Raw genomic sequence first — 26,757 nt, 5'->3', positions numbered from 1 at the left:
AATCACGTTTTCGTTAAAAAAAAATTCAGAACCAAGTGACTATTTCGCGTTTAAAATCACATGTTTTAGTAATTAAAATTAAATGAGTAGTGAGTCGGAATCGTAAATTAGTCAAAAGTTGATCACTTTTTCATAAATATCTTTAATTAATTAAGATTTTGTTAACAAATAATTATTCCCATAGGATCTTCCTTCAACCGATTTCACTATCTTCGGTAGAGGATTGTGATGAACTTTGACGGTCAAGATCATCTAAAACAAATACCCAATCAGTGGGCCCTGTGTACCGCACCATATCATTTCTATGAACAAACGTTAGAATTGCTTATAATATACACTAAATTTCCTAATATACCCTCCGATATAATAGGAAATTAAGTAAATACCCTTACTCTAAAAGTCTGTCTGTCGTCTTTAATTTCTGTGACTAATTTGGACACTCTGTCAATAAACGGCTGAAATGGAAAGATAAATGCTAAAGCAGATCTTCGTTGGACGGATACTGTTCAACGTGGATTGACACTATAACACCTCCCCTTTTCTCCTCCTCTTCCTCCAACAAACTCATACATTTTCATATCGGGCGAGTGGTTGTAACACAGGAAAGATGTCGGAAATTGGATCGAATACGAAGTTTTATTCTAAGGGTTATGTGTTGTTTTGTTGGCTCGTAGCAGCTGTTGGAGGCCTAATGTTTGGTTACGATATTGGAATTTCAGGTATATTTTTTTTTAGTTTTATATTTCTTCTTTGAATGATGGGATCTACGTACAAAGATTTAAATATTTTTAATCATTTTCAAATCCAACGGCTAAGATTTAACCAAAAAACTTACGTAGATCCGTCTATGGTGATTCCAATACCAGTGGATTAGTAGGTTAGAGTACGTGTAGGAAATAGGACCCACCATTTTAGTGGATTTAGTTTGTGTTTGGTAACACTTGTGAGGTTGAATGGAGGTGGTGATCCAACTTTCGAATTCAGATTTTAGAAGTTTTTTTTTCGTTGGTTTCGTTTTGGATTTCAGACTTCAGAATCGAAATTCAGAAATTTTGAATCAACGATAAGGGACATTGGATGAAATTTTTGAAGTCTTATTTCTAATTTCCATACTTTAGAAATGTTACCAAACATAGCCTTAGTTTCTAATGTCAAATCATTAGTGGATTTTCTAATGCCATTGGTTCATCAGCTTAGCTTAGAGTTTTTGTAATAGCAAATCTTTGTTTCGTCTTAGATATCAAAGTAAATTTGCTGTCTAGTACGAGTTTTTTACCCACAACATGGGTATCCTCATCCTTTTACGTTAACCACGTTCGAAGTCCGTAAGAAATTCAATTAAAGGCCAATTTTCATTATTTTACATTGAATTTGCCCATATATAGAAGATTTGATACTTGCTGATAGAGAGACGAGACCATACAATGACAAATGTTACCACCAAATATATATATATATATGAATAATGATTTTCTGATTCGAAAATTTTCACTTGGTTGATGTGGCAAGTACAGAAAACCGTAGATCTATTTCCTTGTATACCCCAAAGAAAAAGATATATGGTTTTGTGCACTTGCCATGTCGACCAAGTGAAAATTTTCAAGTTAGAAAATCACGACTCTCTCCCTCCTTCCACATTCTTTTATTTCCTCGTCTGGTGCTTTTGCTCTCCTTAATTACCTCTTATTCTCTACAATAATATATGAATTACTATTTGTTAGAGAATAAGATGCATTGTGTTATTATGTGTGAGATATATTATATCATTGTCAATGTATCTCATCTCAAATAAGATAGTATATTAGAAATTATATTGTGCGTGAAGATTGTGATGAATAATTATATATTACCAATATCAATTAGGATATTCTACATTAGGAATTATAATAATTGGTATTTTTATATTAGACTGCATCAATATCTTGGTTGATTAAATAGCTATATAGAATTATAGATACCTTATTAAAGTTCATTTAATAATCAATCCAAGAATTATCAATGAACTCTTATTTTTACACCATTGACTCAATTATTAAGGTTCTTAGAATAGGTATTGTTTAATTTCCGCCCATCTTAGCTCTTACAATATGAATATAGTTCCTAAAAAGGAGTTTCTACTCTTTTAAAATTTTCAAAGAACTTCAAATGTAGAAATTCATTTTTAAGGAAATACAAAACCTAAGTAACTAAGGTTTTTGTGAAAAACACTTATCACCAGTTACTTTTGTAAATAACAATTTCCATTAAAAATATAGGCTTTTAATGAAATTAATATATAAAAATTGTTCTCTACTTAGAAAAACTTAATTGTTGAAAAAAGTTTTCGATGAAAAAATATAAATCGACAAAGATAATTGTAGATGTATGTGCTTTGAAACCTTTGTGGAGGTTTGAGCTCATCTACATGAGTTTAAGAGTCGCCTCCATTCAATTAAAGTGTGAATGGATACTATAAAAAATTTTTAAAATTCTATTTTTTGACTTGTAGTGACTCACATATCCAACGATAAGGGGGAAATGGTCTATCTAAATATCTAAGATAATGAGGTTTAGTTAAGGGATAAGGAAGGTGTTAGACACCTTGTCCCACCCATCCTAAGATGATTATCAATATATGACCATAAGTGAATATTAGAAAATATAGAAGAAATTAAGAAATAAAAGAATTGTAATCTAGTTTTCAAAAATAAATGATTTAAACTAATGAGTAAACTAAAACAGAAATATTACTTGTTGAAATTTTTTGTGAGCCTAGAATTTTGGTGAGAATCTATGTGGATTTCACCTTCTTGAATCTCAAGACTTTTTTAAAGGGTATGTGCTCACTTGGGAACATTTTTTTGTTGATCTATCATTTAAGAAGTATCCATAAGTTGGACACCACCATGAAAGTTTACAGACATGATGCATGAGATTTTATCAATTTTAGACTGTTTTTGTTGGTTTTAAAAGTTGAATATAGGTCCATAGGGAACTATACTCTTAATTGTATCTATTTTAGAAGTGAGTAGATGCAAAGTTTATGCATGTGATGAATTTATCAAGAGAAGATTACCTCTAAAGAGGATTTATTCTCTAGCTATGTTACCATTAAAGGAAGCAAGATAAATTTCTATTCTATGAATTAAAATTTGCAAGGAAAGTAAAGAACACCTAATTCATAGAATAGAAATTCTAAAGGATTTAATGGATTAGCAAAGTTGTCAAAATTTCTTGAACTTGATCAATTTACATTGAACCTTATACGATTGAGGATAGACTTGGGGGCATAAGAGTAAACTACCTAATTTTAATTCCAACAATGTGAGGTTAGGGTAGTAATTACACTCATGTGGGGACCAATTTGACCAAGGGTCTTTGTTGGAAGAAAAATGAAATCTACAAGAAGACCATGATGGTATGTTTATTGAAGGATTAAGATATGGGTAAAAAAATAATTAAGGAGAGGGTTAAGGGGTAATTATCCCTAACAAAATTCGAACACACATGGATTGTAACAAAATTATAACACACATGAGTCACCTAAGGCCAAAGCAAATTTTATGCCTGGCCATGAGTTACCCTTGGACCAAGCTAAAATTATGTTTGGCCGTGGGTTACCCTTAGCCACGTTTAAAAATCTCTCTAGTCGTGGGTCATCCTTGGCTAGGTCAAAATTGTCTGAAAATGATTTTCAAACCTTGGTTACTTGCAATTTGGGGTTTTCGAACCCTTTGGAAAGTTACTTTGGATTAAGTCCCTTCCTCGAAAAGTTTTTGGTGCTCTCAGGCTCAGCCTAGGCAAAAATGAGGTGTTTACAATAATTATACGTTATTTTTTTTTTGTTAACATGAACCATCGTGTCTCACCCTCTTCAACACAATATTTATCTATCGATGTCGTTTACACAAGGAAAAAAAAGAATAATAATCCCATATATCATCACTCTAGTGTTAAACTGTCAAGACAATGATTTTTGAACGCATAGAACCCTAATTCAGAAACTAAAACCCGTCGTATTATAAAAATACTATTGTACAATGACAATTAATTAGAGAACCCATGCTTTTTTGTACTATAGACTAAATAATAAAAAATGTTTTGAGATGCAAATTTGACAGATAGAGTGTTTCGGAGATTGCTATAATTTGATTTATGTGATATTGATACCTCCTATTGCAAATTTTGGCATGTTTTCAGGTGGAGTGACAGCTATGGATGACTTCCTAAAGAAATTCTTCCCCGTTGTCTATAAAAAGAAACAATCAGCACATGAAGACAACTACTGCAAGTTTGATGACCAAAAAGTTCAGCTTTTCACCTCTTCACTATATCTTGCCGCTCTTGTCTTCAGCTTCGTTGCTTCGAAGGTTTGTTCTAAGTATGGACGAAGGCCAACTATGCTAATTGCATCTGCCTTCTACTTGGGCGGTGTCTTATTAAATGCAGCAGCCTTCAATCTCATCATGTTGATCATAGGAAGGATTCTTCTTGGTGTTGGTGTCGGATTTGGTAATGAGGTACGGGCACAACACCAGTAAGGGTATTTAGTTTCGATTATTAGATTCTGATTTGGGATTGTCAAAAGCAAATCTATGAAAAATAATTTTACCATGTTTTTCTCTCAAGATATAATTTCTAGAATCTAGAATGAGAATCTCATTTATTGACCATGTTTCTATTGTTGTGATATAAAATATTATAATCTACGAGCCGCTCCAACTCATCATGTTCCATGAAAAGAGAAGGTTAAAAATAACATTCTTGGGAAAATGTGGATAAAATAGGTATTTTAAAAAATGTGAATAATGATTTAGAGAGGCACTCTAAAATTTCTCAAGATATCCATATATATTTGGAGACGTGAACACTGATTTAGAGGGATTTCTCTAAAATAAATTAAAGACCCGTTGGACTTTGGTTTGGATATCTCTATCTCTAAATTTAGAGATTTAGAGATCAGTTGGAGTTGCTCTAGAATAAAAAACCACTTTAGCGTAAAAACACGACAAATTCCAAAATCACAAGAAATGGCTTTTTGTTGAATTTAGAATTCTTATTAAGAGGGTATTGTTTTTATAATCTGAACCAAACTTAACATTGGATTCTATCATCGGGCAAGTATTGAAAATAAATAAAAAAAGCCAAAAACTATATTAAGGATGGAATTCTAACTTAAAAGACTTAAAAATCATTTGCAGGCAGTTCCTCTATTTCTGTCTGAGATTGCTCCAACTGAATTTCGAGGCGCAGTCAACATTCTCTTCCAACTCTTTGTGACAATTGGCATTTTATTTGCAAACATAGTTAACTTCTTCGCTTCGAAATTTCATCCATGGGGTTGGAGGTTAGCCTTAGGCCTAGCCGGTGTTCCTGCCTTCATTCTATGCTTAGGTGCCATTTTCATACCCGAGACTCCAACAAGTCTCATTGAGCGTGAAAAGCTTCAAAAGGGTAGAACAATACTTGAGAAGATTAGACATACAAAGGACGTCAACGCTGAGTATGATCAGATTGTACTTGCAAGTGAAATGGCACGACAAGTGAAGAATCCATTCAAGGAACTCATGAAGCCTGTGAGCCGCCCCCCGCTTGTTATTGGCATATTGATGCAAATCTTTCAACAATTCACAGGGATCAATGCTATAATGTTCTATGCACCAGTATTATTTCAGACCGTTGGATTCAAGAGTGATGGTTCATTATTATCGTCGGTCATTATGGGGCTAGTTAATGTAGTAAGCACATGTATCTCGATTTACACGGTCGATAAGTATGGGAGGAGGAAATTGCTTCTTACGGCGTGTGTCCAGATGTTTATAACACAGGTAATATATTTAATTTTGCTCATTCTTTTTCTTCCTTGAATTGAATTTTGCTAAGAACAAATTTTTAGGATCATCTGTTGAGATGATTATTTGCCTAGGGATTTGTAGGATTTTGAAATATAAAATAACTTGTATAGATAATAACATGCTTCTATAGAAGCTATAAACACATTTGATAAAGAAGAAGAAACTTTGAGGAAGATACAATAGAGTTACTAAAGGAAATGCATATATGATGGAAAAATGCCTTTATAGAGACTTATTTCTAATAAATTCCAAAATTCCCTCTAATTTTCTCTACCAAAACCTTTCTATTAGGTCTTCTCCATGTCTATACCAAATATAGTGCACTACCCTTGTAGTCCACACTAGAAATCTATCACATTTTCTCTTGAAAACCTTATCATAGATATCTATGCCTTATATCAAATACTAGGGTCAACACATCCTTTTTTGCCATTAAACTTTGCCCTAAACTTCAATTTTTTGGAATTTTTACCAAAACGTGACCAGCTTTTGATTAAATTAAGATTGTGGGTCACTGTTCATTTTAATTACCCAAACAGGAATATCTCGGTTTTCAAGTGATGATCTTGCAGTTTTTCTTTAGGTGCACCTCCTTTCCTTGTATTATTAGGTCTTGTTCTTTAATATATTCTGCTTTACTACCTCCACACACATCAAAAAAAAAAAAAAGATAAGTGAGCATTTAGTGAGCTGAATTAGATGAAATTACAATTCCGACTAATTGTTCATTTTAATTTTCAAAAGGTGAACGTTTGGGATCACAAGTTTTTCAAGTGACGATCTCTCAAGTTTTAAGTGACAATTTCATAGGGTTTTCTTCCCCAAAATGGCAATCTCGCTGGTTTATAAAGTGACGATCTCACTAAAAGTAGTAAACATCGGTAAAGAAAACCCAATGAAATTGTCACTTTAAACTTGAGAGATCGTCACTTGAAAACTTGTGATCCCAAACGTTCACCTTTTGAAAATTAAAATGAACAATTAGTCGGAATTGTAATTTCATCTAATTCAGCTCACTAAATGTTCACTTATCTTTTTTTTTTTTTCGATGTGTGTGGGGGTAGTAAAGCAGAATATATTAAAGAACAAGACCTAATAATACAAGGAAAGGAGGTGAACCTAAAGAAATAAAGACAAGCCTGCCCCGCCCCACCAAAAAAACAAAAAAAACCCAACAAACCCCAACATAACTAAGACTACTCTCTCATGATATACCCCCATCTAACCAAGAAATCTTCAAAAATGAAACTCCAAAATTCTTTAAACAACTTGCACTAATAATATTAATAATGACATTGCCTAGAGCAATATTTTCTCTTAAATCATATATTTTTTTAATTTTCAAATATATATATATATATATATATATATATATATATATATTTATTATTATTATTATTTTTTTTTTCTGTCTCAACTCATGTCATTATTTTCTGCCTTGATCTCATTCTCAAAGAATTTAACAATAGTGTGAATTCTTTCATCATTGTCTCATTCAAATATGGAGGTAGTCCATCATTTGTTACACCAATTAATTTAGATTTCAAAATATTTCAGACTGCAATCGGAGCGATTCTTCTAGCAGATTTGGGACCTACAGACTCTTTGGGAAAAGGAGAAGCATCTATTGTGGTATTGCTTGTATGTCTCTATGTTATGAGTTTTGCATGGTCATGGGGACCTTTGGGTTGGTTGATACCCAGTGAAACCTTCCCTCTTGAGACAAGAACAGCGGGTTTCGCTTTTGCAGTTAGCTCTAACATGCTTTTTACCTTCATCATAGCACAAGCATTCTTATCGATGTTGTGCCATATGCACGCTGGTATCTTTTTCTTCTTTGCTGCATGGATTCTAGTTATGGGATTATTTGTGCAGTTCTTGTTGCCTGAGACGAAGAACGTACCAATCGAAGTTATGGTCGAGAGAGTCTGGAAGCAACATTGGTTTTGGAAGAGATACATGGGTGATTATCATAATGGTGATAATCTTGAAAGTGGATTATAAAGATGGACCTTGTTATGTTTTTGACTTTCTAAGAAGAATAATCTTGACATTAGATTATAAAGATGATCCTGTTTGGGGGGTGTTTGTCTTGCATTCCCACCCCAAAACACTTTTTTTTTCTTTCTGAAATTTGGCTTCTGGATTTGAGATATTGACTTGGTTTAGATGGAAATAATGGTTTAGATTTAGATATGTTGGCTTGGTTCAAATGCCATCAAAATTGTTTGAGTTTCAATATAATTGAGTGGTTTCTGATCTGTATATAAATACTATTTTTCAAAGAATAATTCTGAAGTGATGTCACGATTGTACCTCATATTGTCACACCTCTGACATGGAAGTGTGCAAAAACCATAGATGCTTTTCATTGAGATACGAATGAAAAAGCATTTATGATTCCTGCACACTTCCATGCCAAGGATGTGCAATATGAGGTACAATCCTCATGTCACTCCAGCACGACTCGTTTGCAAATACACCAGCATAATAAATAAAGTTTGGGTTCGACAATTATTTCAGATGGCTTTAATTCTGATTTATTGGAAAAGTCAAAAAACAAAGATTCGAGAAATGACTTGGGTATGAATGTTTTAACCCACCTCCTCCCTTAGTAGTTTTTCTTAAACCCGCCCCACCCTTGCCCTTCAAATTTCTTATGAGGGGTGTAGAAACCTAAAAATCTCAACTGTTGGATTCAAATTATAAACAGTTGGGATCATGTGTTTTCTTATGAGTTCATGAGCCAAAGGATCCCAAACCATTTACATTTGAGATCAAATGGTGGGGATAAAAGATAAATCTTGGAATATATTACGGATCAATATATATAAACATAAAATTACTAACTCCTTATATTTAAAAATTGGGGCAGGGTAGGGTATATCAAAATCGTCCCCACCCCAAATTTGACTTGATTTTTCATTTTTAACATCAAAACCGCTCTTAAAATCATTTAAATTGTGAAAACCCAATCTTGTGGGAGTGCTGCAAAGAAAAATTACCATCCTACATTAAGCACTAAATTCCATCTTGAGCCATTCAAAGTCTTAAAGCTAAGTAAATTTTTTATTATTGAATAAATACTTAATTATTAATAATTAAAAATTTTAAATTTGTTTCCATCCCTTTGTGCCCCTCATCTATCCGGTAATTGGATGTGATCATGGCATGCTCCACTTACTCATTGATTTAAAAAATGTGATCGACATGAATCAGGCAAGTTTATAAAAGATCAAGTAATATAATGTTTTTTAACAATTTGATCATTATAATATAATATATTAAGGTTGAACACCCAGGAATTAATGTACTTCAGAAAAGTAATTATTCTATTAATTTATATATATATATAGCGGTTCGAGGGACGTGCTGAAAAATAGACGTTTGAGAGACGTTAGATCTGAGAAAACGGACGGTGCAGATTATTCAAAACGTCATTTCCAACTAAAGAAACGGAGTTTCTTTTATTTACAAAAAACTCCCTCCTCTTTTCTGTTTTCTTTACTACCTCAGTTTTTCTATTTTTTTTAACTAAATCTAACAATTCTGTTTCTGTTTATCTTCATCTCGACAAAAGATAGAAACCCAACCCTTTGTCTCAACAAAAATCAGCCCATTCCAAAACTTCTAACCCCATGTTTACAAGTTGAAAAATCGTGAACCGTTCATTTTTTGTAAATCATTTGTGACATCCTCATCAAAAATCAGCCCATTCCAAAACTTTTAAACCATGTAAGACAAAACATGGTGGGCAAATGTTGAGTATCGAATGGGACCCTATATATTTTAAATTATTCAAAACAACATAAGCACAATAACTATCTAGATTTGGGCTTATTCACAATGGGCTTTGTTGTTTGTGCCAAACACTTGGAGGGAGGGAAAAAAATTTGTTCAAACAACATCAGGAGATCACCAATCAGAGTAATTTTTGAGGTGTGGGTACACTAATTCCTGGAAAAATATTTATGGTCAGTGGGCCCTGAACTCAAAAGAAATCCTCTTTGGGTGATTGATCTGGACTCTTGACCCAACCCAACTCCAACAAACTTTCAAAAAAAAAAATTATATCCATCATCAAAAGTTTGACATTTAAAAACATAAAGGATACTCAAATGTCACATAAAATGACTTAATTAGTCTTGACACATGTCCAATAACAAACACATACAAGGAAGTTCAAAACACCATTAATACAAACCCTTCTAATAACCAAAACCTGCAAAAATGGCTAGCGCGAAAGCCACCACACCGATGAACCCCTTGGAAGGAAGGGAAGCACTGTTCTTACTAGGTGTCGGTGACAGTGGTACAGGTGCAAAAGAAGGAGGTGAAGCAGAAGGTGAGGTAGGAGCGAGGGCAGGAGCTGTTGAAGATTGAACTTTAGGAATTCTAATATCAACCTTCTGTCCAGCCTGGCAATGGCCAGGAACGCCACAAAGGAAGTAGTAATGGCCAGATTTCTTGATGGTGATCGAATCATTGCCTGTGGTGTATGTGACGATCGGGGAAGATGTTTTGCATGTATCGTAATCAGTATGGGACACTTGCATCACATTGTGGAACTGCTTGTTGTACTCGAAACCTTGGAATTATTTTTGGCAAACAACAACAAAAACATAACAACTTCAGTTCCAAGACCAAATTGAGAAAGAATAAGAACAATCCACTGAAATCAAAAGGAGTCTAAGAGAACTCATGGTATAATAGCACTCATTGAATCAATGAATCGAGAAAAATGAAAGAATTTTATTTCAAAATCTATATACATCTTGAGATGACTTCTACTCATGTTGTAATAGGTATCAAATTCATGTCAATGTAAGACCTATGTTACTTGGTTTGTTGATATGTTCGTTTCAGTTCGGTTCGAAATCAGGTTCGAAGTTTGCCACTCTCGAGCAAACCCGGCTCACAGAACTAGATCGTGGCGAATATTTAAGTCTTCTATGTTAATCATATAGAAGAAGACTCCGGTTGAGGGGGGCATATCATCAATTTAACAACAAAGGAGTATCTTCAATATTGATCAAATCTAGGGGTGGTTTAAAAAATAAGGCCTATCTCTAATATTGACCAAACCATAGGGTACATCTCTAAAATTCACCAAAACAAGGGGGTTTGAATGGTTCATTGTTTTAGACCTGAGTTACCTAATCTGTTGGCCGAGTATTGAACCGCGGTACGATTCACCCCCAATTTGTGAAATGTAGTGAATTCGACGAACTACTTTCTTCTTATTCTTTTTTACATGCCCCTCCCTCTACATGTTGATAATATTTGAGACATCCCCCTATAAAATTTTAAATTGAGCATGTCACTTTGACCTTGGTAATACCTTCACTTCAATCTCTTTTTCACCATACTCATCACTTCAATCTTCAAATACCCTTACCTCTGTCTACCCCTACGAACCAAGTTCATTCTCGAGTGTTGAATCACAAGCCCAAATTATAATCAAGCGAATCCACGAATCAGGTAACATTATTTTAGACATACCCACAATGAATCGAACCTTTAACTAGTTCAATTTGTCCCTGTTCGTTATTATGTTATTAATCAAAGTTCTTAATTGGACAGTCATATAACGTCACTTCTCAAGATTGAATCTGTAACATATTTCATATGTATCAATTAAAATCTAATTACAACATATTCTTCAAATCATGGTCATTATGAATTATTCAATATGATTCTTATCCACCACAATGATGATGATTTGTTTGTCACTCCCTAGATCTAGAAGAAGGAATGAGGCTGATTAAACAGTAACTAACTCCTTAGTAGGACCGATCATAATGAGACACGTGTATATCTTGCTTTTGATTTTGTCAACGATCACGTGTGGCACAAAAACTTCTACCGTAGGACCACCATAATAAGCTATCCCTTCCCACGCGTATGACTCATGATTCACACGTGTTACAAATAGAATATGACAAGTGATATGAGCTGACAGGTGAGTTTGAGTGGGACCCACGCCAATATACTCCATGATGATGGCTACCAAAAGTAGGACCACATTCTACATTACAGTTCTGTCTCGTGGGGGCAACCACTGCGCGTGTCGTTCTACGGTATTATCCTACGAAAAGAAACATCTGATCATTCTTTGTTTTTTTTTCTTGGATTCGATTTCATACATCGTTATCCACTGTATTAAAGTGCGCGTACTCTCAAATAAAATCAGAGCCGTACAATGAGTTAAAATTTCAAACAGTAGCATCCTCGAAACAATTAAAACCTTAAGCCACGTGGGTGATAGAGAAGATTTCTAGCAACAAATCATAGTGTACTGAAGAATGGTCACATTACCTATAACCTGTGATGTGACAGACCTAAGACACATATGGATGAGAGCCACGTGGTACAAACAACACGTGGCACACATGCCATGTTCTGAAAGATAGGCATCTTTAGACAGGATAATAACGTTGAAAAAGTGTGGTCGATGCCCACTAGCTGTTGCACACTTGTAGGCAGAGTTGGTGGGAGAGGACATTGAGAGAAGTGAAGGAGCAAATATGAAATATGAAGACAACAAAGAAGAACAAAAATAAAAAAGTTAATTTTTTAATTACGCCCTAGTTAATTAGACTTACCTCCTTTGACCTCAGACTAAGAATAAGTCTAGTAAAAGAATTTGGACAATTATCCCTAACAATAATTAACATAAGAAATTAATAATCCAATTTTATGTGATATTTTATCATTAAATATATTGTAAGATATTTTTGTAATTTAAATGTAATATGGAGACAAATTCTACTTGGAATGTGTGGGACATTTTTGGAAGAAAAAAAAAGTGAACAATCTTTGCTCCGACTTCTCTCGTTATAATTGTAAAGGAGATACCAGAGTTGTTCAAAAATGGAAAAAAAAAATTAAAAAAGGAAATAAATCTAATGGTGAGAAATTAACAGCTTAGAGTGAATTTTTGAGAACTTAAAGAAAGTCGCACACAGAGAAATAGATGAAAGTGGACTAATAGGTAGAATTAAAAAAACAAAAAAATCATGAAAGAAAGCATCACCACAACCAATAGTGCAATAGAGAAGCAAAAAAAATAAAAAGAAAGAAAATTTGCAAAAGCAGACTAGCAGAGAAAATCAAAGATAATAAAGGGTAAAATTTCAGAAAAAAAAAAACCCAGATTCCAAAAAGGGTACATGAGTTTTTAGAAAGAAAAAAAACCTCACATGAGATCTGAAACAGAGAGAGAGAGACAGAGACATACTGATGATATCTCCGATATGGAATGTCTTGGAAGCAGCCCATTTCTTGTAATCGACGTTTCCAATGGTAGTCCATCCAGAAGAGTCTCCCACCTTATAAACAACACTCATGGAGATCTGTAAAGAAGCCATAACCATCAATAAAACCATGGCTCTCTCAACAAAAGCCATGGCAGCTGAGCTAGCCTCAAAGACGCAGAAACAGAGATAGAGACAAACAGACAGACAGAAAGAGAGAGACAGAAAGAGAGAGAGAGAGGTTTGCGATTTGTAAAGCTTCTCTTATGTGGTGGTCGACACTAGCCACTCGTATATAAATATAAGTAAGGATGCTTCAAAGAAAGTTTTAGACTAAGAAACATTTTGAGAGAATTTCTTTCTTTTTCAATAATTTTCTTAATAGAAGAATTACAGTCTGTTTCTTTAACATGACAATAATACCCTTTGTAGGATATAAAAAAAAAAAGAGTAAAATAGAATTTGACTTTTTTAACCTCAAACGAGTTTGCTTGGAGTTCATTCTATCCTTTTGGAATCCCTAGAATACTCTCCATCTATTCATCTTACGTAGAAGAATACTTAGTCCCCATTTGACATTTTTTAACTAATTGATTCAACCATACTTAAATCCAATGGCCCAAATTTTGATGTTAAAGCCCTTATTGAAATATTGATGGAGAACGAGACATGTCCGACACATTTGCTAGATGATGGATTATTTTATGGATATCTTTATCAAAATTTAATGTAATTTTTCCCCCCAAATGCATTGGGACATGTATTAGTCGTATTAATTTTTTTTTTTTTAACCCAAGAGTATCCGCACATTAGTGAGACTAAGTTTCCCTAGGTCGGAGGAGAACCAACAATTCTCGCTAAGCAGATTATTAAAAGATTGCACTCAATTTTAAATTCACGATCAAGAAGAGCATATTCTTATTGCAATGCCTTACCACCGAGCCATACCCCTAATGGGAGTATTAGCTATCTAGGTAGTGAGTCTCTACTTTATATTAATTACCATTAATCGATGATAATCATGATTTCAAAACTCGTCTAAGATCGAGTCGTATCGTCCAAGTTGTCTATATATCAGACATGAACTAGTTGGACGAACAATTTAATTTGTTGGACGAGATTTATTTTAATTTTTTGAACGAGACATCTTAAATGTGTCGAAAAACTCATCCGAGACAACTTGGTATTTGACATGGACAAGACAAGACAAGACATGAAATCGAGTTTTAAAACCATAATGATAATTGAATGGTTAGGATCATTCAACTTTGGGTGCATGGGATGTAATAGATAGAAGACCATAGAATGAAATTGATGGAGTGAGTGGCAGCCCCATTGATAAGCTTCTAATCAAAGTATTAAACTATGGAGGTGGTTGGGATTTGAATGTGGAAACCAACATTTTGAGTTACATTGCAACAACTAGTAATTCCTCCCCACACAAGTTTTATACTAATCTACCAACAACCACTAATTCTATAATATTAATACCAAATTGGGTATTTTCGTAATAAATGAAAATAATTGGTCTCTTAATGCCCAACTTGTAGATTTACAAACATCTCAAGTTAAATTGATTTGTGCCTATGCAAGTAACATTCAAACTTGAATCAAGAATGACTAAAACTTGGTAGAGGGTATAATTGTGAGAATGAAAACATACGTCAAATCAAAAAAATAATAACACAACACAACACAACAAAGTTTGATCTCAATGATTTGAGGTCACCCAAACGAATCTTATTCCTTTATTGGATTATGTCTAGAACTTACTAAGTCTTCTATTAAATTCATAAAAATTAATAGAAAATGTTTATTATGTGTGATTCAACATATCGACTACTACAAATATTCATAAATTTTAAATAAGGGTCGGACTCTGTTGACTCAAGAAATAACACAAGATATTGACCGTGTAAATATAAAATCAAACGGTTGAGATTTTATGTGTACCTCAACAATAAATATCCCAATGATACTTATTTTCAATGATAATTTTCAATCACTAGATTTTGTACTTACACGATCAAGATCTTGTGTCATATTTCTTGAGTCGACGGAACCCTAACGCTTTAAATAATTAGTAAATAAAATTGGATACCCAATATAGATAAATAATTAGTTAAAAATGAAAATTTTCTCTTAAAATTTAGTAAAGGCACACGTGTCACGGTGACAGTGTTGCCATGTTAGCATTAGTGTGTGTGCATGTTCGCATGCGTGTTTGTAAGTATGTGTGTGTGTGTTTGTTTGTTTGAAAGATTTGCAAGAGTTGGTTGGGCGCGTGGGGTGTCTTTGGGACAAAGTGAGGTAGGGAACGCCATGATGATCTTGCCCACTCTGCTTTAAATGAGATCTATTTGAATAATGTCATCCCTTCTTTTAATTTAAGGTTTTTCGGGTAAGGGAGACCCTCAAGGCAGCTAGTGCTGCCCTGTCTCCATCTGAACCCAATTGTAAAACTTCGTGTAAAATATTTAGTTGTTAGAGCTGTTTAAGGCCAATCGTTGAAAAATGAGGTAAGAGGTGTTGTTAGAGAGGAAAATGTGCCTTGAAGTTCACAAAATGGTAAAGCAATCCCAAAGTTCTACACCATTTAAAAGGCCAACAATGGCTTGAGAAGATGTTAGTAATGCTTTAAAAGAAAAGGGGAGAAAAAGGTGGAAAGAATCACAAAATGGCTTCCACTAACCAAAGATTCCACACCCTTTTTCATTTATGATTTCTTCACACTAAGCTTGCCCCACAGAATAATCTGGTGTGCTCTTTTGGATTTTCTCAGCAATAATTATGTTACTTCTATTCAATTTTGTCTAAGATCATGTCTTTCGTCGATTAAATATAAACTAAAATCATCCTTAATGTGGTAATGGAGAGGACTTTCTTGTCCAGTGTTGGAAGGCCTGATTGTCGTGTATAGCTTTAAGGGATTGTTTTGAATAGCCATAATACTTTGAACATGATAATGCATTTGAAAAGAAAATCCGTACAAATAAACTAGTGGATGGCATGTGTGTTTGGAATTGCCAGGCTGAAATTTGGGGGAAAAAAATTGTTGAGAATTTACAAAATAAATGAGGGTAAATGGATATTTTTTATTTTTTATTTTTCATTTTGGTTCATGAATTTGCCAGATCAATGAGCATAAAAATGTGGTCTCATTTTACAAATAAATGAACTTCATTAAATGTTAGTTGATTGATTCTAGGAAAAGCTAAAATTCTCATCTTTTAATCCAAACTTTTGGTGGGAAAATAAAATTTCAAAACTCGTTAACTTATTTGTTTAGATTACTTGTCTTTCATTCTTTGGAAGTTTAGTTTGTATGTAATTTACTAATGTAGAGAAGCATTATTAAACTTACATATGTTGTGAATTTGGAGATTCCTGTTCAATTCGATTATAAAAAAAAATTAAGAGAACATAGATTTACGTGGTTCGGTAACGATGCCTACATCCACATATAGATCTAATGTTATTCACTAAGAAATCAAATGAGAACAATATAAGAAATAATCACTCAAGGTTTTAATCTCAAACCCAAACTCTAAAACCTTTGTACACTCCTCTCATTTTTTCTCTCAAACCCTAAAAGAATTGAATTAGTATAGAGTACAACCAATAATCAAATATATAAGGGGAAGACTAAAAATCAACTAGGATTCCAATTAAAGGTAGAGTGGAGTTCTAAACCAATCGGGTTACCACTATCCTAATATAACTAGAAAATCACGTCTACAAGAAAATCCAATCCTAATCTAAAAATCTCATACTCATCTTTACTGTTAGATTGAAATCTAATCCAACGACCATGATAAAAGACACATAAATATAAGTTATAACAACATATAATTATTCATTCCAGGTCTTCAATTGTTTGAGAGACGAAAATATGGTTACTAGGTTGTAATGCTACCGCATTCACATGTATGTGAATGAGTTTAGTGCACTTTGGGAATTCATGAGGCACACTTTGCACTTTGCACATGTGTTATTTCAAGACTTTCTCATTCGTTACTTGTCAGATCGTACTCCTATTTCTTGGTGTCATGGCATTGTGGACCTACGTGTGTGTGGCACCATGGGCATCGAAGGCATTGACATGTATGCATTGGGGAGATGATCGTGGTGCAATTGAATGGTCAAATCGATAATATCAATCTTTTGAGTAGACATATATGTGTTTAACCTCCACTCTCACAAGCTGGGCATTCTTGTTATAGAGGCGTAAGCTTCCACATTCCATCAATGGTGTCTCGTGCAGCTGTGTAGGAGTTTCTTACATATTTTTGTATTGGAAGAGCACAATACAATATACCTGTAAATGACAAATTTTGAGAGGGAGAAAAAAAATCATCTATGGGAATTTATTTAAATCAAATCAAATCAAATAGTCGACTGATCAAGAAATTTTATGGTGATGGGTACTCACTTATGGTTCATATTTGTTAGGTAAGGTCCATCGATCATATCTTTTATGAGATTATGAAAGATAAATTTGACTAATAATAGAAGAAACACATAATAATTTCGAAAAGTCAATAAGGAGATATATTTTCCAAATCATTTATGAATTTCATTATACTTAATCATATTTAATTACATGTCATTCTTTGTTAATAAGTAGGTTTTTATTTGAAAATTTCAAATTTCACACTATGTGAAAAAGGCCCATATTTGACGGTCTTAGCCCGTCAAATTTTGAGAAATTTGACGGACCTTACCGTCAAATATGCCCGTCAAATATTCTCTTGTAGAATTTTTTTTTTGACGGCCCTAGACTATCAAATTATTGGATAATGAACTTCAAAAAAACAAACAAAAATCTATAGAGTATGACCGTCGAATTTAGAGGTTTAACAAACAATAGCATGATTATCTAATTCACCAATCATAATAAACGAAATAATAAAAAAAAAATCAAAAACAAAAGAAAAATCATAAAACAAACTTCAAATTAAATTAAACACCACCAAATTCATATTATATATTGAAATTCCATTACTAAACAAACTTTAATAGAAGCAATTAGGCTCTAACAATCCAGATCCCAAGTATAAGACTAAAGCCTCAAAATACCAATTCCAACAACTAAAAGTAAGGGAGTAGAGACAGATGCTAATTGCTTTCTTCTAGTCTTTTCATCAAGTGGTCCACCATTATTGCTTTCTCCTGAAAAACTCCTATCAGCACACCAATCAGCTCAAATTAAGATAGAAAAATAGACAGTTGTCCCAAAAGTATTTCATAAATGTGTAGTGAACTCAATATAAGATGGCATGTTGAGTTCCTTGGAAGCCATTAAAGGATCAATTTAACTTCACCTGAGGCAGAGTCCATGCTGGCATTTTTTGCAATGTCTTCAGCTACAAATGAAGTCGCGACACTAAGGAGAGGAATATTGAATATCTTGGATATAATGTTGAAGATTGATATAGAAACACCTGCTGAAGCTAACTCCACAGGGCCTCTTGAACACAAAACAGAAATGTAAAATCTTTCAATTATTGGATGGTGACTTAAATTTATACCTGGCATTTTAACTTCCATACTTGAAGAATGTAAGAATCATGGAAATAACTATGCAAACAAATTCAATAGGTTGATCCAGGGAGTCAATGAGAACACAACTAAAAGACAGGATACATATATGTAAGCTAATCCCAAACATAGGAAACAAATTGTCTACATCAAATATTGGAACAAAATTAAATCTGTAGCAACCAAACCAGCCAAATGACACACAAAAGCCATATGGATTTATGTTCCTCCATTCAATTTTGTCTAAAGCCATATCTTCTTTACTTTTCTAACATAGATCTCATCAGGTAAAATTACACCAAATATAAGGGTACTCACCATAACAACTTCAGGGAAGGGTTTTTCTTTTTTCTATTTCTTTTTTTTAAATGATCGGTAAAACTTCACGTAATTTAGTTTTCTCAACTTACAAACACCGAGAGGTTGTCAGGTATCTCTATCTATATCCCATTCCACATGATAAAGAATCATTATTATACTACTGAAGATATGTAATCCACCAAATTCATGAACTACTCATGCTGAAGAATCAGCATGCATCATCTCAACTTATAAAGGTACGTTGCTGAAGAATCATTACTCTAATGAAGTGGGTCACAAGTTATTTGATGGTTCTCATTACAAAGTAGAATGGTTGAAGCAAGCTGTTATTGAATAAAGAAAAGGCATGCATAATGGTTATGTTATTGAATAAACAAGTTAAACATAGAAGAAAAGAAACAGAATGTATCCAGAAATTCCAACATTCTAGTTAGACAAGCCCATCAGCTCACATGCTCAATGAGGTTAAGTTAGAAAGTGAGTACCTTTATAAGTTGATACTATGAGAATTCGATTGACCAGCAGGACTAACATTGCAATTATGAAGAATGGGAAAAGAGACAACATACGTTTCCCAGGCTTCACAAGATTGGCAGGTAGAGAACCCCAGGAAAGAGTATCTTTTGTTCTATTTTTGTTTCCATTATCTGAGAAACAACCCAAGTTGAGGTTCTCCTGTTTAGTTGTGATTTGCTTGGGAGTTAAGCCCTTTGAAAGGATCGATGTCTCTTTAATGTTGGCTCCAACGATGTCTGCCTTTGTTCTAGCGGTGGCATCAGATTGATTGCGGGCAGGAGTTGTTGGCCGTGTCTGTGACACGCAATACTAATTATCATTGTTAAATCATGTTTACACTTATCAAATGTAAAATTTTCTAATAAAATTTGTAAATATTTAATGTATTTATGTATCAGGCTAGAATCATACCTGCCCTATAGCTTCTTCCATGGTTTTTGATGATCCAACCTTCTTACTAGGCCCACCATTTTCAATCCCATTGATCTTCCCAATGTTTGTGGAATCGGTTCCATTTCTTTTTGAATTCGAATTTGAAACAGTAACACTTTGCATGCATCTAGATGCAACCACCACTTTCTCCTCTTTGATAACAATTTTCTGCCTTGGGCTCTCCTCCTCTGTTTCTAATAACTCCCTTGATTTGTCTTCCTCTATATTTTGCTATGCACTATGAAATTTAGCTACTTAGTTTGATTTATGATGGTCTGAGTGCCAGAATGATTAGGACATCAGTCCTTCCCCAGACTCATCTCTTGATAGCACAAGAGGGTCCATAACAAAGCCTAGTGTGGAGATCAAGGGAGAAAGAAAACTACTCTCTTGTACAAAGGCGCAAGTGTATGGAAGAATTCAAGCAAGCCCATGCACAAATCATCAAGCTGGTGATAAGTAATAGAATCTTCAACTTCACATGTGTTCTTGGACATGGGGGATTGAAAATGATGGTAGGATTAGTATATATATATATATATATATATAAACTAATAATTGGGATGAAAACAGGTCAAACATCAAGCCATGTTATAGAATATAGATGACGCCAAATTCAAGGCAACCATCAATACTTGGAAATATCTAATTAAATCGTGACATTTCGATGACGTTTATCCATTAGCACCCACACAATACGACTAAGTAGATATCTACTTAAATCATGACATCCGATGACGTTTAAATAAAAATATTAAAAAAGAACCCTCCTAAAAACAATGGATTAATTCTTTTAAGTATTTTATTATTATTATTTTTTTTAAGGTGCAAATTAACTAAGTTTGTTTAAAGTCGTTGAGTGTCGATATTCGATACCATAACCATAAACCATGCCTAGCTATGCTTACCACCATGTAAAGTCCGGACCCAGAGATGTGAGTATGATCTGATGTCTCCTACAATGTTAAAACAAGAGTGATGATAAGATCCTAATATCACAATGCAGCAAGGGTGGTTGCCTCTTGTGGCTGTTAGAATGACAGTCTCACATCGCTTGTGGGAGTCTAATCTGTGCGGTATATAAGGAGAAGGCAACCCTCACCTTATAACCATGGTTTTGAGGTTGAGTTAGGCCCATGAACCTTAACAGTGGTGAGTTTCCATTAGAACAAAAAAATTCACCTTGCGATTCTCACTTGCAAACAAAATCTTAACTTGTTGCTTGCATGATGCCCAACAAAGTCTTTCAAAATGAAAGATCATACTTGTGTGTGAGTATTAAAAAATAACATACTTTCATAAAGGAATCTCACAATGTCAATAATTCACCTTTACTTCTGTGCTCCAAATGATTGGATAATGTAAGTGGCTCCTATTAGCCCTTGAAGAAGGAATGCACATCCATGGAAAAGTTTACAAGTTTGGATTTGATCCAATTAAGATAATCAGGTAAGAGGAATGCTTCACAAACCTTAACACCTTCGGCAATCAGACCTTGTGCAAGAACAACAGAGGTGGTTGTCACATCCCCAGCCTGCCTTACCAACTTAGCACCAATGTTCTCAACAGGGTCCTCCAACTCGACCTAAAAAATAGTTCTTGAAATGTTACAGGGAGGAAAATGTTTTAAATCAATAATTGGGTTCAACACATCTCAATATGTTTAAAAGTATTACACCAAAATCACACAAACTGTGTCTTAAAAAGAAAAGTAAAGCAACTAAATCTAATTATTTAGTGTTGTGCATGTTACGAAGTCTGCTCATGTGTCTATCTGCAGCCATGTAGTATCTGAAGTAATAAGTAATTATATTTTGTTTATTCTCAAAAGTTTTCCATTGAAATCGTGGATGAGCTAAGCATTCATTCAGGTCTCAAATGGTTTAGTAGTATATTCTACGCATGTATGCACTTCTACAAAAGTTTCTTGAATAAAACCTTATGTGTGCCATAAATCATGAGTATGAGCAAGATTACTTCACTAATTAAAGCTGAGCGAGAGAAATTTTAGTTGGAATGAGGTTTATGTCCTAACCTGTAGGGTTCCTTGCATACCGAGTGAACTTCAGTTTTTACTATCACAAGATCTAAAAATTGAACATCGTCAATTTTTCTCATTAAAATTTTCTCAGCCTGGAACATGGGAAAATCAGAGTTTAGTAAGCATGTAACCACATTGCAGGGTGATTTGACAACATTTGAGAGGACTACACCTAGACATTCTCTTCTACAGCCAATGTTTAACATATGGGTTGGAATGTGAAAAGGTGTGTATCTAGGAACCAAAGCAGAAAATAAGAACCAAGGTTTCAAAAAGGGCAGGCATGGACGTACCTTAATCTGATACATCTTAGTAGCTTTGCTAGAGGTGCAAAGACTTGCAATGTCTCCATTGCAATGTTGGACTGCATACAGAGTAATAATGCTTGATAAAAGACAAGAAGGGATCACCTATTAAATACCAAACCAAGAATTTCATTACTTGCTTATGCTCGGGCAAGTATGAAAGAGTATGCATGTTATGTAATTTGTCAGCTAATTTGACGATTATTACACGGACCTGTAAAAAAAGGCTGATTTAGTGGCCATTAGACGAAAAGGCATATCCATAATAAAAAATTGATTATTGGGGGTACCAATGGTTTGAACCTTCACCAAATTAAAAACTATCTAATCACTACTCTAGTAAACGTATTGGTCGTATACCTTCACCAAATGTATATAATTTACCATTAATTGACAAGAACTTACATGCTTCAATATGAATAAAAATCCTTTATAGGGATGATCGGGACGAACCTTCCTTTCTGCTTTAGTTTGCTACTCACAAATTGATTGAAGAAACACATTACCACAAAATTATAAAAATAAAAAGAAAGAAAATAGCATGAGAAATAGTCGAGTTCATATTCCCACATAAATATTGAATTTATCCAAATAAATGGATTCGTCCCAAGTTTTTGGTAACAATTAGGGTGCCTTTGGGTTATTGCTAATGATACCATTACAAGTCACCTTCAAACTATATAAATGAGTCCATAATGATCTCTCTTTTTTTTATGTCTATGAATTCTCTCTTGGTATTACTGCATCTAATGCAATGTTTTCCTATAGAAACTAGGGGGAGCAACTGCAGATATTATTTCTGACCTCCTACCCTTTGAAGCTTATAGGTAGAATTATAATGGAAATCCCATGGTTAGCTTGAGAATTATGATTTGTCTTTTAAGTATGCAGCACACTGCTCATTGATTACATGAATTCTCAAAGACATAATATGTGAATTGATTTTCTTTATTTCCATTCAGGCAATTCATGTGACAACATAGTAGAAACATTACATGAACTAGTATGAAGAAAATAAAAATGAAAGGTGGACTAAAATGAAAGAAGGGGATAGAGAAGGGGACATAGATACCTGTGACCACCATAAAAGAAACCTTATGATATGCCAATCTAAGTTTTCAATCCATCGTCGAAACATTAGAAACATAAACAATACCACTGCTAGTAAATTTGGAAGCAAATATAAAGTCATTGCCAACATATTCCCTAGCTCGCTCTCTCTCTCTCTCTCTCAATTGAGTTTCATTCTTTCCATTATGGACTCTTCCATCCTGACTAGTAAAACTCCTTAATATAGTGTTAGGATTCTCCCAAATATTTTCCTAATCGTTCTCTCTTTCGATAGTTACTTTAATAGGGGAATTGTTTCTCTATTAGGTCTCTATTTATTTGCTTTAGATAGGATTGTTCCTTTGAGGGATTTAATTCCCATTAGGATTGTTTCATTGGGATTATATAAGGATGTAATTGACTCTAAGAAGCCTAAACAATTTAATAAAAATAACCAAGTTCTAAGGAGGCCAAATCCCCTATTGAGTGAGTAAAAATTCGTTTTTCTGCTTGTTTGATCCCTGAACCCTATTATATAGATACTAGATCCTACAATAAACACTTCTGATTTTTCAAACCTTCGATGAACCCAATGAAGGAAAAGACTTACAAATGTATCGGAGAATCAATTCACCCCGACAATGTTAATTTCAGTAAATCAGGTAAGTACACAAAAAATTACAATTATTAAGATAATTTCTGGATCGAGCACCATCAAAATCCGATTACAAATATCTCGATTAATATATCAGGGTTCTTTAAGTGAGGGGAGAGGCAAAAGTGCATTTGGCATTAAACAACTAAATTTTTTTTATTGAACTTTGAATTATCAAACTGTATAAGATAATAAAAACATCTGATTGAAAACGTGGATGATCAACTCACCTCAACAATCAAAGTAAGGGAACTTTTTGTTGAGCTTGATCTTGTCTGGTTCTCTTTGATCTTCTGCTTGAAAAAATTCAACTAGAGATTTGTTCTCATCAACTCTTCCTTCAATATCAAACAAACAAAAGCTAAGTGTTGGAATCGTAAAAAACGAAAGGCATAAACCCTAGAAATCCAAAGAAATTCTCTTGCCTTCAGTATCCAGATCTCGTTTTCTAGAATGCAAAAAGCCCTAATAATGTCTTCTAGATATGTAGGCTCCAGTTAACCCTAGATCTCATCTTCACTACTTCATTTTCAATGTTGAGAGATCGAGAGATCAGATATAGAGAGAGATTGTAAAGAGAGATGTGATCAAGGGAGAGACACAGAGAGAGATTCTCACAATCGGGTGAGACTCTCACGAACCAGAGAGAGAGAGAGAGAGAGAGAGAGAGAGAGGGAAATCGCAGATCAGAGGGAGATTCTCACAAACGGGTGAGATTCTCACGAACCAGACAAAGAGAGAGAGAGAGAAAATCGCAGATCAGAGAGAGACAGTGAGAGAGAGACGAAAAAAAATTTATACAACTTTCTCTAAATTTCGTGCGCCCGCGCCCGTCAAATTTAAATTTCTAAAATTCGTCGGGCCAAGCCCAACATTTTTTTTAAACAATTTTTATGATTTTCACGTAGTGTCATAACTTCCAATATTTAAAGTAGTTTAAATAACAAAAAAAAAAAAAAATGAAATCTTTTGAAAGATCTTGCCCAAATCTTTACAATGATTTCTATTTTCTACTATTAAATATTTCATTAATATAGGAGAAAACTTAGGTAGTAGTTTGACTTGAAAGATTCTCGAGATTATTGTCAAACCTACGGCTGAGATCAGTAAGCTAGGAAGGAAAAAAAATCTCGACCGCTATATTTTTTTTTGGAAAATGATGGATTGTTTGCATTGGACGCGTTCAACACTGCTCTGACTTGTCAGTGTATCGAGAACCGTTGATGTTTTAACTGGGATCTTGAGGATCCATAGATTTGGCACCTTCAATTGTTTGAATTGGGCTAAGTTTTATAAATTTTAATCATTGATGCATTGATATTTTTTTCCATTATGGTCTGTTCAAAAAGCCCATGACATAAATGCCCAAATCTAATTTCTAAACTTACTATTTGTGTTATTTTTATTTGTTTATTCATTTTGCGATTCTTCGAAGCCCCGAATTATGTTTGAAAAACGCTTTCCTTACTTTGTGGCATCGTAAAACATGATCCAATACCATGGGATGTAGAGGATGGAATTCTAAGAATCTTGACATTTTTTTATTTTAAACTGTTGAATTTAAATCGTAGCCGTCCAAAAAAATTTGTTTTTAGAAATACAAGCTTTTACATTAAATTTAGAGGATGTGTTGTTGGATTACCAATGTGGTGATTCATATGAGCCCGATGACTAGTAGTAAGATTTGAAATCTTATTACATACCATGAGATACTCAAGTGAGTTGTGCAAGAGTGACATTAAGATTGACCTCAATTCACACTTTGCTGATGTGGAGGTGCACATTGAACCATAGATGTTTTTCACTGTATCTAGATGAAAAGTATCTATGATTTCATACATATTTTTCGCGTCGGCAAAGTGTGAATTGAGGTCACTCCAGCATTATTCTACTCAAATATATTCAATTTGACTGTGAATATGCATAGAACCATAAATTGTTTGTGTATCTCGAGGAAAATCAATGGTTATGTGCACATATTATGTTAGTTGAGTATATTTTGAGATTTTTCTTTTACCGAGGATAAAATGACTTGAAAAATATCACTTAAAATTCATTCGTTAATGTAAATGTGAATACGAAATCATTGATTTTCCTTATGTATCACAAAGAAAAAGATATATGATTCTACGCACATGTCACATCAACAAGTGAATTTCAAAATTCATTCTAACTAGTTTACCCCAACTTTTTTATTTTTTATTCAACTTATGAAGACTGTCTTTCTTCTTCTAAAAATCCAACTACCCTTATTAAGTTAGTAAGGATTTCACTAGTGTAAAGAAAATTTTCAAAAAAGTTATTTTTTACTATTGAATTTTATAAAAATTCAGTATCCATCCATTTTTAAAATCTTAGATCAAGTCCGAAAGAATTTTTTTATTAGATTTAATTTTGCCCATGTGAGAGAAACTTATAAAAAATAAAAATTGTGAGGGCAATAGTGGTGAATTTTTTTTTATCGACCGGCAACATTTGTGGGGCATTCACCCATAAGTGTTTCCATGAAATCTAGAGAGAGAGAGAGAGAGAGATCTACGTTCTACATCCAAATCCAATTATCATTTATCGGTGACGGGCACAATACTCTACGGCATCCTTCTTTTTAGTGGGCTCCACTCCTTCATTTCACGTGGCCCCCCACTTAGCTCAAAACCAACCTAATCAAGGGTCAAGATTTAATGCCGATAAAATATTTATAAAAAAAAAAGGTAAGTAGCAATCAAACGGTCAAGATCTTGAAAGAGAATACTTACCTTTTTGGAGAGCAATATCCGTACTAGGAGCTTATGATTGTTTACTGGGA

The 26,757-nt window shown here is 33.9% G+C and overlaps 3 protein-coding genes and 1 long non-coding RNA gene across 22 annotated transcripts; 1 reads left to right on the top strand and 3 right to left on the bottom strand.

Annotated features, from left to right (window-relative positions):
- The first annotated feature begins 516 nt into the window (after positions 1-516).
- LOC147383199 (sugar transport protein 6-like) lies at positions 517-8,001 on the top strand. The gene is made up of 4 exons (XM_086429286.1): positions 517-719; positions 4,180-4,499; positions 5,181-5,807; positions 7,392-8,001. The coding sequence occupies exons 1-4, from the start codon at positions 608-610 to the stop codon at positions 7,836-7,838; spliced, it is 1,506 nt and encodes a 501-aa protein (XP_086285412.1). The 5' UTR covers positions 517-607; the 3' UTR covers positions 7,839-8,001.
- Positions 8,002-9,945: 1,944 nt separating this feature from the next.
- LOC147383198 (mavicyanin-like) lies at positions 9,946-13,346 on the bottom strand. The gene is made up of 2 exons (XM_086429308.1): positions 13,075-13,346; positions 9,946-10,422 (listed from the first exon to the last, which is right to left on the bottom strand). The coding sequence occupies exons 1-2, from the start codon at positions 13,241-13,243 to the stop codon at positions 10,043-10,045; spliced, it is 549 nt and encodes a 182-aa protein (XP_086285434.1). The 5' UTR covers positions 13,244-13,346; the 3' UTR covers positions 9,946-10,042.
- Positions 13,347-17,219: 3,873 nt separating this feature from the next.
- Positions 17,220-26,757, bottom strand: LOC147383196 (uncharacterized). The gene is made up of 2 exons (XR_015173974.1): positions 26,491-26,757; positions 17,220-17,408 (listed from the first exon to the last, which is right to left on the bottom strand). It is a non-coding gene; the product is annotated as an uncharacterized LOC147383196 (long non-coding RNA).
- Positions 18,048-24,730, bottom strand: LOC147383197 (uncharacterized). Of its 19 annotated transcripts, XM_086429295.1 has the most exons (9): positions 24,377-24,701; positions 24,182-24,289; positions 22,383-22,460; positions 22,235-22,305; positions 21,936-22,033; positions 19,880-21,485; positions 19,438-19,777; positions 18,415-18,558; positions 18,048-18,262 (listed from the first exon to the last, which is right to left on the bottom strand). In XM_086429295.1, the coding sequence occupies exons 6-9, from the start codon at positions 20,021-20,023 to the stop codon at positions 18,153-18,155; spliced, it is 738 nt and encodes a 245-aa protein (XP_086285421.1). In that variant the 5' UTR covers positions 20,024-21,485; positions 21,936-22,033; positions 22,235-22,305; positions 22,383-22,460; positions 24,182-24,289; positions 24,377-24,701; the 3' UTR covers positions 18,048-18,152. The 19 variants fall into 19 exon arrangements, with proteins under 19 accessions (XP_086285421.1, XP_086285416.1, XP_086285419.1 ...); XM_086429290.1 differs by having other exon boundaries at positions 22,383-24,289; XM_086429293.1 differs by adding an exon at positions 22,652-22,720 and having other exon boundaries at positions 21,936-22,549.

The sequence above is a fragment of the Akebia trifoliata genome, chromosome 16 (genome assembly GCF_017979445.1).
Source record: "Akebia trifoliata isolate Shusen 1 chromosome 16, ASM1797944v1, whole genome shotgun sequence".
NCBI lineage: Eukaryota > Viridiplantae > Streptophyta > Magnoliopsida > Ranunculales > Lardizabalaceae > Akebia > Akebia trifoliata.
This window is presented reverse-complemented; position numbering and strand designations above follow the sequence as displayed.

What these genes read in the sequence shown, in the direction of transcription:
- LOC147383199 (XM_086429286.1), top strand. Translation starts at nt 608, where the DNA reads ATGTCGGAAATTGGATCGAATACGAAGTTTTATTCTAAGGGTTATGTG. An exon ending in TTACGATATTGGAATTTCAG is followed by an intron (nt 720 to 4,179) that starts GTATATTTTTTT and finishes GCATGTTTTCAG; the next exon opens with GTGGAGTGACAGCTATGGAT. An exon ending in GTGTCGGATTTGGTAATGAG is followed by an intron (nt 4,500 to 5,180) that starts GTACGGGCACAA and finishes AATCATTTGCAG; the next exon opens with GCAGTTCCTCTATTTCTGTC.
- LOC147383197 (XM_086429287.1), bottom strand. Translation starts at nt 20,023, where the DNA reads ATGCAAAGTGTTACTGTTTCAAATTCGAATTCAAAAAGAAATGGAACC. An exon ending in CATAGTATCAACTTATAAAG is followed by an intron (nt 18,559 to 19,437) that starts GTACTCACTTTC and finishes TGTGTTCAAGAG; the next exon opens with GCCCTGTGGAGTTAGCTTCA. An exon ending in CAGCATGGACTCTGCCTCAG is followed by an intron (nt 18,263 to 18,414) that starts GTGAAGTTAAAT and finishes GGAGTTTTTCAG; the next exon opens with GAGAAAGCAATAATGGTGGA.
- LOC147383198 (XM_086429308.1), bottom strand. Translation starts at nt 13,243, where the DNA reads ATGGCTTTTGTTGAGAGAGCCATGGTTTTATTGATGGTTATGGCTTCT. An exon ending in CCATATCGGAGATATCATCA is followed by an intron (nt 10,423 to 13,074) that starts GTATGTCTCTGT and finishes AATAATTCCAAG; the next exon opens with GTTTCGAGTACAACAAGCAG.